At 40.9% G+C, this 13,416-nt stretch overlaps 1 protein-coding gene across 1 annotated transcript in view; it reads right to left on the bottom strand.

Annotated features, from left to right (window-relative positions):
* Nucleotides 1-4,448: 4,448 nt before the first annotated feature.
* nptxra (neuronal pentraxin receptor a) overlaps nucleotides 4,449-13,416 on the bottom strand; it is a gene marked incomplete at both ends in the record, with an annotated part of 11,875 nt that continues 2,907 nt past the window's right edge. Inside the window, 4 exons of the mRNA XM_084071708.1 lie at nucleotides 4,449-4,679; nucleotides 6,039-6,218; nucleotides 8,186-8,418; nucleotides 10,921-11,203. Coding sequence (XP_083927834.1) covers nucleotides 4,449-4,679; nucleotides 6,039-6,218; nucleotides 8,186-8,418; nucleotides 10,921-11,203 — 927 coding nt within the window. The remainder of the gene's footprint in view (nucleotides 4,680-6,038; nucleotides 6,219-8,185; nucleotides 8,419-10,920; nucleotides 11,204-13,416) is intronic.

Consider the following 13,416-nt stretch of genomic DNA (forward strand, 5'->3'; position numbering starts at 1 on the left):
ACCTCCGGCGGCTGAAGAAGTTTGGCATGGGGCCCAAGATCCTATGGGCCTTCTACAGAGGCACCACTGTGAGAGCATCCTGACTGGTTGCATCACCGCCTGGCATGGGAAGTGTTTATCTATTTGTTTATTTTACCCCAGCAACCACAATGCACATCCACCCACACATCCATTTGGATATACTATAAGACACATGGTGTGGTTGCACACCGCATGAGCGTGTACATTTGTAATATACTGATTATTTTGGAGCACTGTAAGTGTTGTTACACAATAGCACGCATTTACGTGATTACCTTAGTAATAAGATTAATAGGTCATGTGAAGATAGACTGACTGATTGATTGATTGATTGATTGATTGATTGATTGATTGATTGATTGATTGATTGATTGATTGATTGATTCATTCATTCATTCATTCATTCATTCACTCATTCATTTATTGATTACTGATTGACTGATAGGATGGAGAAATTGTGTGACCAGCTCATATCACTACAGTGACTTTGCTGACTCATCTAATTACTAATTAATTACGTTTCTCTGCTACAGTGAAGGAAACAGCTACACTGGTGTTGTCCTTGAACTCTCTCCTATGAACAGAAGTTCCCTATAGGGCTTGATAAATGTCTATCATCTCTCATCTTAATTGGAAGCAGGGTTTTGGTTTTCCTGTGGATTTTGGATGCATTTCTCCCACAGAGATCCCTCTCCCTCTGTGGAAGGGTTTGTTCCCACAGCAGGCGTTTCTGTTGATATCTTTATGCACTGTGTGTGCGTGCGTGTGTGCCAGCGTATGTGTGTGAGTGTAGTGTGTGAATACTGTGTGTATGTCCCTTGATCAGATTAAAAGATCAGCATGTGTCAGAGGCAATTTCGTGAATCGACACTACATTTACAATGGCATTATTGCATCTAATGCGCTTATGTTGCATCATGTTGCAGTGTGAGCTTGTAGATTTGTTTCATTGATCGACACGTCGTACAACAAAGTATTAGGTCAGGGTTAGGAGAGATGGCATCTAAAAAGGGAAAAAGGCCCGGATTGCTGGCCTAGCCGTCCAGGCACCTAGGCTCAATGTAGCATGACAGCACGTTGTGGGTTCAAGTCCCGTTCCCGACAACCTTTGCTGCGTGTCTCTCCCCGTCTCTCGCTCCCTCTTTCCTGTCAATCTTCACTGAAAAAATGATCAATAAAGGCAGCAAAAAGCCTAAATAAAAAATAAAATAAAAAACAACATTTCTAAGAGATTTTAAGTGTGCCTGAGTCTGTGCAACCTTGTGTTCGAGAGGTAGGGTCAAATAAATGAATGTATTGTTTTAACCACTTACCCAAGATCGTACAAAGTCGCTCATTTGTTCAGTGTCCACCAAATAGGGGTGGGGGGGTGGTCGATTTTAGCCTCAACACTTACTGATTTTTTTGGATTTCTGGGGGATATTTCAACGCTTGGGTAGCACTTTAAACGAACATCCTTTTAAATACCATTCGCAAAGTTTCAGAGCGTTTTGGGCACTTATCTTTTTACATGGGTTTTCAATGGGGGACAAAAGGGGGCGTGGTTACGTTGTTTTTTGCGTATTACGTCGCCGTGGTAACGTGTAACGGCAAGAAAAATAATAGCACACTTGTCCCGGCCGAGCCGCACGTTTTGATATTGCCGGGGTTGTGTAAACCGTGCAGGAGGAGATAGTCGGACGAAGTTTGCGGGAATATTATTAAATAAATATGACTAAGAATGGCGGATTACAATAAGTGTTTTGCCATTGCATGGCGGGCACACTTAATAAAATAAATAAATAAAAAGGGAACAAAATAATATAGAATCACATCTGAAAAGAGACTTTAATTGTGTTTTTAGAATTGTACACAGCACATACTGTAATACAGAACAGCACAACACCAAACAAGACACAGACACAAAGTGTCATTTACGAGCAGATTTTTCTTTTTAGAAAAACAAAAAAGTGACAGATAACAGTGACAAAATATCATAAAAAAAGACAAGCATTCCTAATTTTCATCAAAGGAAAAGTTTGGGCCAATAATTATAAATCATCTTCATCAATCATCATATATATATATATATATATGTATATATATATACATATATATATATATATATATATTATTTATGTGTATTCACATGAACACAACACTGTTAAAAGCCAAAAAATATTCGGACACAGGCTGAACAGACAAGCATACAACATGGCAGACATGGAGACACTACAAGCGGTTGACTCAATTTAGCACCAGTTAAAGCCTCACTATGTAACTTTTTTATTTCGTCCAATCTGTATGGTAAAGTATGTTAATACAATATAACGTATACAATTGGGGTGGTTGTATTTTGTCTCCCTGCTCTTCTATTGAGTCATTTAGATCGTGTCATAGGTCATGTCTAATCTAGACACAGGATCTGACACAAATTTTGACCTGGTCAAGATCAAATTTATCCCCCGAGCAAGCAGGTCGGCTCTATCAGCCCAATGGTGAAAATGTCAGCACTTGCGCAGGAAACCGTGTTCAAATCAGTAGAAGAGGAAAGTTACATAATGCTGCTTTAAGCTGTCCCGCAAAAATGCAAAGGTTCAATGTCCCATGGCACTGTCTTCAGAAGTTTCCTAAACTTACTTCAGTATCATTAGAATTCACTTGGGACAGCAGAATTGGTGCTTAATTAGTTCAAAATATCTTGCAGTGAGCGTTCTCCACAAGCATAATAAAGTATACAATCTGTTTACAAGGGTACACGTACCCCAACAGGCACTTTGTACCAAAGAGTCCTTAATATGTTTGGGGGGAAGAGGATGGGGGCTGTCTTTAATGTCTTGAACTGAACAATTTACGATAAACATCAGAAACCTTATACAACAGCTGAACATTACCACCCAAAGTTACCAAAGAGAGAACTTTACTGTACTGTATTTTTGAGAATACATTATGGTAATGTAAGATGGCACTTAAAAGACCTTGATATGTTCTATGGGTTATAAAAAGAAACATACAAAGAGGACTGGGCATGTTACAAACACATCGTGTAAATTATAATAGCATACTGTATGCAGTACATGGAATGCTTTTGAAGCTTTGTAAGTTTTGTAGCCATAATGTTTGGTTGTCAAATGGCAGAAGATACCAAATATTATAAAAAACAAAAGCTTGTGCCGCAGTTGACCTGACCTGACCTAATGTACTACCGTGACAATTTTTTTCCTCTACTCCAATAGGTCTCTGTTCAGCACACTCCTATTCAGAGACGGAAGAACACTCTTGGTCCCACAATAGACAAGGCCTAAGGCAGTTGCCAGGAGAAAGCCGAGGTATCCACACTAGGCTCTCTGTTCTGGAGCTGTGAGTACACCTCTCTGTGACAAGTGGCAAGACATGAAAAGCAGGGTTGATTTGTAAAAAAAACAGAAATAGAGGGAGTGGGTGGGGACATTTTCTTAAGCACTTAAGCCCTACTGTATATGCTTCTTTGTATGATGAATGCAGCACAATGCGTTGTGAGCTTGTGGATCTGCTGTTTTTGAACAAAGTTGAAACATTAAAAAAACAATTGACATTGACAAATTTGCCCAAAATAGGGAGTTTTAAATTAAATAGTAAAATGGTTAAATTGTGATATTATCAGACAGTCTACATTTCCCAAAAGCAAATGTATTTAATTCAGTCTGACAAGACTGCATAAACATATTTCCAAATGGTGATCAAAACTAATGACCAGGGGGGGGGGCGGTGGTACCAAAAGCAGAGGCATGTATTTCCTCCCCATCCACCCAGCAAATCAAACCCTGATGAAAAGATGCAGTATGTGTGTACATCATGCAAAGATGAAAAAAATGTTGCGTTAACTCCACAAAAGTGACTAAAACATATACATAATTCTCGTTCCTCTGTTGTCATCTTCTTTTCTATACTTCCAACCACTTCATCAAACTTTCATTCATTCACATGCAGCCCTTAAACAGCTCTATCCTGAACATCAACACACAGATGTAGCCATTTTAGACATGCCACTTTTTCAGAGAGTGACATTCAGAATTGATTCTCCTCCTTTTTCATGTCAAAGACCCCCATCTGAAAATATTTTGTGCCTGGGGCCCCCATACAAGATTTGTGTTGTTAAATGTTTTCAAAAATATTTTATATATTTTCCCCCTTTTTTTCTCTCTATATATTTTTTTTGGAATACCAGTTACAAGCTCAGCTCAAGAGCTCGACGCGGTGTGAGCTTGTAGATCGGTTGATTTTGATGCTATATTAACCTTTTGCTAGAGAACCCCCTCAAGGAACCTGGGGGGAAACACTGCCTTAAGGTATAGAGGGTAGACTTCTAAAATGGCTACCCATGTACTGTACTGTACTGTACCGTACCGTACCCCCCCCCCTCCCCCCTCCTCTACATCATTTCTGTCTCAGTCTTTCCGTCTTGCCTTTCACTGAGAGCTCCTGCTGTGTTTACTGCAGGGCTCTCCGGGCTCTTTGGTGGCTCCACCGTAGACCTCCACACCCTTCTCCGTCCAGGGGGCCACGCTGCCGTGTGTGACCCGGCCACAGCGTGCCAAGCTGGCCACCTGGCTGGGAGTCAGGACCCGGTCCCAAAGACCCACCTGGGACAGCTCCCCAACCAGTGCCTGGGACGAGTCAAAGCCACCACCTGGAGAATCCTGGAGATGAAGTGAAAGAAAAATACAGGAGAACATTAAATGGGGAATGGAGAGAAAGTAAGTCTCCTGTGTAGCCTTATCGGCCAATATGGGTTGTGAGTGTATACGCTATTTTAAATCATTGATTGTTTCTTTCTTTATGATTTTTTTCTCTCTTTCCTCTGTTTTAGTAGACGAGAACATGGTCATGATTATCTGACCTCAGGAATCAGTTGTTTGCCTCTGCAAGGTTTAATATGGGCAGAAGTGTAGCCTATAGCCACCATAGAGGCTACGGCTACGCTCTATGGTGGAGCCCAAGTGAGCTCTTGCCTGCCCTGAAAGAATGACTGAAGGGACAAAATTCTCATACAATTATTATATTTCCCATGATAAATGAATGAGGACACAGACGTCTTGCACGCCAAAGCTGTAACCAGCGGTCAGTCAGCTGATGTGAACATCAGCTTTCTATTCCCCATTCACAGCTCAGCTGGTCATTACGTCACACACTCATACTCCAATCACAGCTCACGCATTAGCAAAGAGGTTCCTATAAATACGGCTTCATATTCTCTAGGTCTTTCTTGGTTGCTGAACCAATGCATTTTGCTAGCTCCTCCTCCATCCCAGCCTCCACCTTTTGATTAGTCTGGCATAGGCTCAAATACTTGTGATTATCATGTATATCTGCTTTGTTTAGAGTCTGACATAGGCTCAAATACTTGTGATTATCATGTATATCTGCTAATTATTTTTTTGGGGCAGTGTAGCCGCCCCCTATAAGTGAGTTTTGGACACCGACCAAAAGATTTGTATACCCCCTAACCCTTCCATTGTTAATGCAAATCGATACTTTTGCAAAGTCAGCCAATCACATTACAGCTAGTGTCATCACCACTAACTGTAATGTGATTGGCTGACTTTGCAAATTCAGGACTGTGATTGGCTAGCGAAACACATGACACATGTGCAGCCCTATGAATAGCAGTATGGACTTTAAAAAAAGTCATTTTCCTTTTTTTCAAGTGAGTCATGTTTTGATGACCACACACCGCCCACTTCACACTGGGTGTGATTTTTCTTTTTCTTTTTCAAGATATTTTTTGGGCTTTTTCTGCCTTTATTGATAGGACAGTAGGCCGACAGCAAATGGGGAGAGAGATGGGGGGATGACACACAGCAAAGGTCGTCGGGATCGGGAGTATAAATGATTTATACTTGGTTGCGCATTACGTGCACCGGTGCACAACTAGGTATGAATCGGGCCTTACTGGTTTGAGCACCCACACACATCCATAACATAAAATAACTTAAAATGATCAGAATATAACATAAGGCTATTCATGTATTTATTTATTCATTTGTTCATCCAGTCACCTGCTCCTGCCCCAGTATGAGCACTCCCCCAGGCCTCATATGATGCCCAGTTGCCAGGTTGGAACCCTCTCCCCTCAGCTTGCCCCCCTGGTAGGCCTGCCAGGCTCCGCCCTTATGGCTCCAGGTCACACAGATGTGCTGCCAGCTTCCCCGGGAAAGGTTCAGGGGCAACTGCGCCACCTAGGGGCAGAAGGACAGAAGGACAGAGGTCACGTCAAGTCGAATGGCCGTCTAGAAGAGGGTCTGTGTGTGGAACACCAATTTCATCCAATCAGGAGAGAGAACAAATCAGTGTTCCAGCTCTAATTTTGTCTGCTCACTTTTTTTTAAATGTAATCGCTTCTAATTTTACTTTTACCTGTATCCTGTATATGAGTTCTCTCTCCTGATTTGATTAAATTGGTATGCTGACCTGAAAATGTATTTTCTGTTTACCAAAGAGCTATAGATATGGAGAGAGAGAGTTGTAATGGCAGAATAGTGTGAGCAACACGTTTGATCAGAAATCTGTTGCAACTTTTTCTTTGCGATTGGACAAGTTAAATGAGCCGGGACGCAGCAACCTGCAACGGGGTCATTCTGACTGCTGCAACGGTTTCGTCACATTGCAAATCATTGGTCTGGACTGGGCTATAGACTGAACACATCCACATGGAAGCCCTGTTGTTATAAGACCCTGTCTTGTTTTTACACTACATTACAAACACATTGATATTCATTAATTGAACATCACAAGAAAAAAGAAAAATGCATATTGTGCAAAATACAAAAAAACTTTCTCCATTTGTGAGTTTTTGCAGTGGTGTGGAGTGAATGATGAAATTGCAGAATTTGCAGTAAAACACTCAACACTCAACACAACTTTTTTTCCTTCTTCCTTTTACCCCCATTCTAACATAAGAATCAAGGCGATCAACTAATTCATCATAGTAGCATCTTCAGTGTTAATTTATCCATTTGTAACTCTTGTAGTTAGATTACCTCTATGGATTTTACTGTGTTGCCACAGTTATCATCACAACAGCAGCTGCTAATAGGAATACAAAACCGGTCCAAGGATTGCATAGTTGCACATTTCACAAGCCCCATTTAGGAATTCCCTGGGCATCAAGGCCAGAGCTTTGCACTTCAATGAATAATACTTTCTTTTATGAAAGTCTTCAGGGACCCAGCAGCATATTATATATCTTAAAGTCTCAAAGACATTCTGCTACCTCCAAGGACACTGAGCTCTCCCATTCAGCATTTATTACCATAATGACATCATTGTACTTTGCCTAAAGCCACCATACTGCTAATAAGGTGGCAAATGTCAAAATGCAGATTTGTTGCCATTTAGAAATGCCACGAAATATCATTTTGTTGTCATGAAACATGCTGTTCTGATTCATTGTGCTAATAATACAGTGAAATGTTCCTCCCTAATAATAATCATCTTGCTTTCTAATCCAATTTACTGTATACGTCATTTATATGAGCAATGCTAATGCTAAAACTTGAATGGCTTTGCTGCAGTCTTATGCTAAACACTGTACAGTTACTCAACGTGCAGGGGTAGCAAACAATTAAGAATTAATTATCTCACCCCCTGACCAAAAGTGTCAAGGGAAGGCTCTTGCTGGAATTTCCAGTATTTGGTTTTGAATGTATTTATAAATAGCTAATGAGTTTCAATATGCCCTAAAGTGATTTCATTAGAAGACACAAGATCCTATTCCGCTATGATGCAATAATGCAAATGAAAAATGTGCATGGCCCTCCGCTTCAGTGAGAAATACTATTGTGAAAGTAGAGTAATATAGATACAGTCATAAAGCATAGGGCTTTTATTACATCAAATACATTCAAATCAATACAATTGTAAAAGTAACAACGAGTCCTCAGATATCAGATGTTCCCAAAGTACAGCGCAGATGTGAATGCATCACTTATGTTTATGTCCTGTACCAATACTTTTGTACGTTTACTCAAGTAAATTTTGAATTCCAGACTTTCACTTGCAACAGATTACTTCTACATTGCAGTATTGATACTTTTACTTAAGTAAAACATTTGAGTACTTTTTCCACCACTGCAAATGTGTTCCATTTGTATACACTGTATATACATTTGTTAGTTACACAGATATACAGAGAACTGGTCTTTACCTTGTCATTGACAAGCAGCTCTACAGGCGTATGCAGGCCCTGTAGCAACACCAGCTCGTTGGGTTGCTCTGGAACGGCGTAGGACAGCGGGGTTCCGATGCCCCCCTCTGCCGGGCGCAGCCACAAGCATACGCTGAAAGCCCGCAACTCAGGGACGGGGTGTTTCAACACAGCATACATGTAGTTGGTTCTCGACAGAAAGGACAGCCTGTAGCCCTCAGGGAAGGGACGCCCTGAGACACCCAAGAAAGAGAAAGAGAGAGAGAGAGAGAGAGAGAAAAAGACAGAATGAGATAGAGGGTAAGTACCCTCACAAAAACATGCAGTAATCCTGGTCGCTATACTGCCTCCCCCTGGTCAGCCAGGGCGCCTGATGGAGGGGAAAGGAACTGGTTGGAATAACGTGTTCCTTCCACGCGCTACGTCTAACCAGGGAAACTCCCCCCTGTCAGGTGACAAGAAGCGGCTTGCTAGCTCTCATGCATTGATGGAGGCATGAGCTCGGCTCTAGGCTCTCCCTAGGCTGGCAGAGGGGGTGTAGTGCCCAGGATTACTTAGACAATTGGCACTGGGTAAAGAAAATCAGTTACAAAATCGTGGGATAAAAAAAGAAAAGAAAAAAAGAATGAGAGATAGAGATAAAGAGCAAGAGAGAGAGAGAGCGAATGGGACTGCAAGGGAGAGAGTGAGTGAGTGGAAATGAGATGTTATTTGCTGATGTACACAAAATAAACAGACTTTGTAAGTATTCTGCAGACATTTGGCAAGTGATCAAATAGACTTCCTGCCTTCTCTTTATGCTTGTTAATTCCTTCACATCAATGCCTTCCAAGATATCTGTTTTTTAGCTGGCCAAACTGCATTTCATAGTCTTTCTCATCTTCCTTTCTTTCCATAAGTAAGTTATTAATCATTATGCAACCCCATGGCTTTGCATGGATAAGGAACAGCTGGCCTAAATAACACCAATAACAGAGGGAGTTGTAGAGCTTTACATCCACCTCCTTGTGTGTGAAACTGCAGCTGTTGGTGTACAGTACCATGTGGTTACTGCACACACCCACTGTGGATTATTATACCAGGAAAATGACTTGGACTTATGAGGAATCATACCAGCGGAAAACCCTTCAGGTGTACAGTTTGTGACAAAAGCTTTAGTCAAAATGCTAATCTTAAGAAACACATGTTGATACACACAGGAGAAAGGGCTTTAAATGTACATTTTGTGGCAAAAGCTTTAGTCAAAATGCTAAAGATTACCTTTTGTTGCTCTCCCTCATAGAGCTACTTGCGGATTATACCAGGGTCAGTCCACCCTTAGGTGAACACGCACTGACCCTCTGCACCTTAATCCCCATGTATAACGCACAAACCTTTTTTGTTTTTTTTTATTTTTTATTATTGCGCTCTTTTTCTCTCTAAGCACCTTAGCGTCTATAAGTATATCATGCACAGTATACATACATTGCTGCTATGCTCAGGCACCTTAGGCTTCGTCCACACGTACACGGGTATTTTCATAAACGTAGCTTTTTATATGCGTTTTGGGGGGTTCGTCCACACGCAAACGCGTTTTTGCTCCATGTAAACGCATCTTTTGGAAAACTCCTGCCACAGTGTAGATTTTTAAAAACTCCGGCTATGTGTTCCCGTGTGGACACGGTAAACGGAGTTTTTGCATGGGTCGTGTAACGTTTAGCCGTTGTCGTGTGGACAGAGAGATTTTTTTAAACAGGGCCGTGTAGACGCGGAGGTTTTCAAAAACGAAAACGAAATATCTGCGTTTATGAAAATACCCGTGTACGTGTGGACGAAGCCTTAGTTTGTCTCTTATCTCAGGTACTTTGTAAATATGTAGATAACTTGTTTTTGGCCTTCTATTGTTCTCTTGTTGATCTCCTTCCCACTTGCCCCCTACCCCTCTTCTTTTTCTCTCTCCCCACTCTTCTTTCTACGGAATTTAACGTTGCGATGGGAGTGATGTACAAAAACGAATTTCACCCACTTTTTTACCTTGTAAACCTGTGATGTGACAATAAACCTGATTCTGATTCTGATTCTGATTCTGATTCTGACATGGTCCATCCATCTGTACGTACGTCTGTACGTACTTATGTCTGTACGTCCACCACGTTCCACTTGGATTTTTCTGTACACTTTCATGCTCCTTGGTGGATGAACTGCACAGATTTCGGTCACCCCATGACAAAATAATGGGTAGATTGCCATGAAACTTGCTTATGGAATGCATGTGCTAATAAAAAACAACTTAATACTTACTACCTATAAGGTTAATATGAGCATCAAATCAATAGTATAAATACGTTTCTTTTGCACATGCATTCCATACATTGAAGGGCTGGACCACACATGGACAAATGACATCATCAACTTGTAACAGGTTTTTTTAAATACATTTTTTTGTTATAGAGGTAAATTATAATGTATTAAGGCATTTAAGGTGTATTAGCCAGGGATCTTTTTAACCATTAAATGGTTAAAAAGTAGTCATTCAAATTTTGAATGACTGAGCCCATGACCTTTCGTCTGGCACCACCCTGATACTGGTTATTTTTCTAGTTTCAATCCGTGTTTTTAACTCCACACACACACACACACACACACACACACAGTATGATCTCTCTCTCTCTCCGTCTCTCTATTCTTTTTCTCTTAATCCCCTGTACAGTATGTCTCCATCCATCCATCCATCCATCCAATGTCCTCCTTCTTACCATCTTCCAGGCCTGCAATGCGGTGGTGGAGTTTATTGATGCCTTGGTCAATGTCGTGTCTGTGTCTCTGTGTTTCCAGTCTCAGGCCTTTTCTCTCTTTCTCCAGCAGCTCCACCTTCCTCTGCAGTTCCCCCTCTAAGTCTTCCAACGTCCAGGGCCCTCCCTCGGTAGCTCCCGGCACTGGTTCCACCAAACTTTCCGGGATGTCAGATAGCCCGTCTCCCCCGGGCATTATGGAGGTATTGGCATCCGTGAGGTTCAGTGGAAATGGGCCAATGTCTAACTGCAGCACACAGAAAGAGACAACGCATGGAAACGGGTTCAGTAGTGGCTTTATAATGAAAGGGAAAATATCACACACTTCACTCTCCATTTGCAGCGACATTTACTCGTGTCATGTACCAACCTTTTCAGCTTCCGTACAGTGTAGCTTTTACCAGGGTGTGAAATGGCATGTCGCACTTTTGGGGGTTTACATCCAATAATAAGTCTGTTTTTATCATTTCTACTAAATCCATTGCTTTTCCCCTCCTCATGATAGGGATCATATAAGTCATCTTGACAGAGATCATACTCAATTTATTGTATAGTTCTCAGCCTTGTTATTGTTACAGCATGCTTGCAAAATCTAAGTAGGTAAGTACAAATGTGCCGAAGAGGTCAAATGTATTTGAACTAGAAGTTCAGCCCGCTGCGCGGGCCTCCCATCTAGCGTGACGTCGCTAGTTTCTCGCGCAGAATCTGGCAACCTAACTTATGGTCCCGCAGAGTTGTTGTTTATAGACGCTAAGACGATAGCGTGGGATGAAGTGGATGTGCGAATATTTCCTTTACATAAATACTAGACTACCAAAATGTTTCTGTCTTCAGCAACATCAAAGAATTCCCAGCTATGCTTATCTAACAATAGCTCAGAATTGACACTTAAAGCCTGGGGTATGACCGTGGGCTGATTTCATTTGTTTTTTAATGCAGGTGATTAAATATATATTTTGCATGGGAGTGATTCACTCCTTCCTCTCCATGGAGAGTCAGGGGTAATGTCATTTGATTTGAATACAGGACATCATTTTGTTTGTTGAATGACATTTCTCAAAAGTGTTGTGTGAAATATTAATAATCCATTGGAGTGCTCTGGTTTAAAATGACTTCTAGTGCCTCAACCGAAAAGAGCTTCATTATCAATTGTGTAGTCATCACACAACATAATTACAGTATATGGCTTAAAATGGCATGAAAGACATATATTGGCACCACTCTGTAAACTCACTCAGTTTTGATTTGGGCTTAATTTGAGAACTGGTAAAAGAACACTTCCCTATTAAGATAAGCAAAAACTAATCTCTATAGGTTGTATTCTCAATTAAGTTAAATCAATTATGCATTGGGAAACACTGCTGGCATGGGTGCCAGGAGAGTACTCTCTTTCAATCACAGCAACAAATTGCTGTGCTCTGCTGTAATCTGGCTCGCTGTAAATACAGCCCTGCCACAGGGGACAAAATGTAGGGAAATCTGACTCTGCAAGATTGTTAAAAACACAAGTGATACTGTATATCCTGTAGCATATTGTGTTATATAACAGAAATACATAGGAACCACAGAGGGAAGCATACTGGGGTATAGAAAGTCCGCAGAATACATATGACCCACATTGGAAGCTGTGTGGCATATACGTTTGTGCTTGAAAAGATTGGACCAACAGACCGTCTGTCCGACTGACTGACTGACTGATAGAGTGACTTATACAATACTAGCGGTCACAGCTAAAAGGAAAAATAGGGGTATGGTAGGAATTCAGGAAAAGTATGTCTCAGTACTCCAATGACTGTAAGCATGAAAGCATCAAATAGTGTCCGTGAGTGAAATGCACACAAGCAGTTTTTCCAGTACTCATCATGTCATCCTACTTCCCATCATTTACGCTCCCATTATACTTAAAGTTTTCTTAAAGTTTGCAATGCTCAATGTGGCTCATTTGCCAATTCATGGCAGTCAATGTGTGGCCTATATTCTCTGACACAGAAAGTTTTCCACGTATTGCTACTTTTAGACTAATAGGATGAAGCTGAGATGAGTTCCACTGAAGTTGACAAGGGCACACAGCAAAACTATTACCAGCACTCCTGTCCATCATGTACTGTATACCAAGCCTTTTATACCAGCATTGCTCCGTTTAATGGCTTATTAAAACCATAGGGTACACAAGAAATGAACAATCAGACTTTGCAGATTATAGAGAATATATATATATATATATTCTCTATAATCTGCAATGTCTGATTGTTCCTTTCTTGTGTCAATTATGTTTGTATCAATTAAATGTTGCGATTACATGTCAGGTTTTTGCTGCCCCACATTCGTGTTTTGCGTCGTTCTCGAGTCCTACTGTGTTTAATTGTCTGTGGTACTGCAATAATGAAAGTAAATTAAGATGAGAACAGTAATAATCAACAAAAAAAAGATTGCAATGAGATTATGTTGATGTAAAGTTGT

This window comes from Gymnoscopelus microlampas (assembly GCF_963454915.1).
Source record: "Gymnoscopelus microlampas genome assembly, chromosome: 11".
Lineage (NCBI taxonomy): Eukaryota > Metazoa > Chordata > Actinopteri > Myctophiformes > Myctophidae > Gymnoscopelus > Gymnoscopelus microlampas.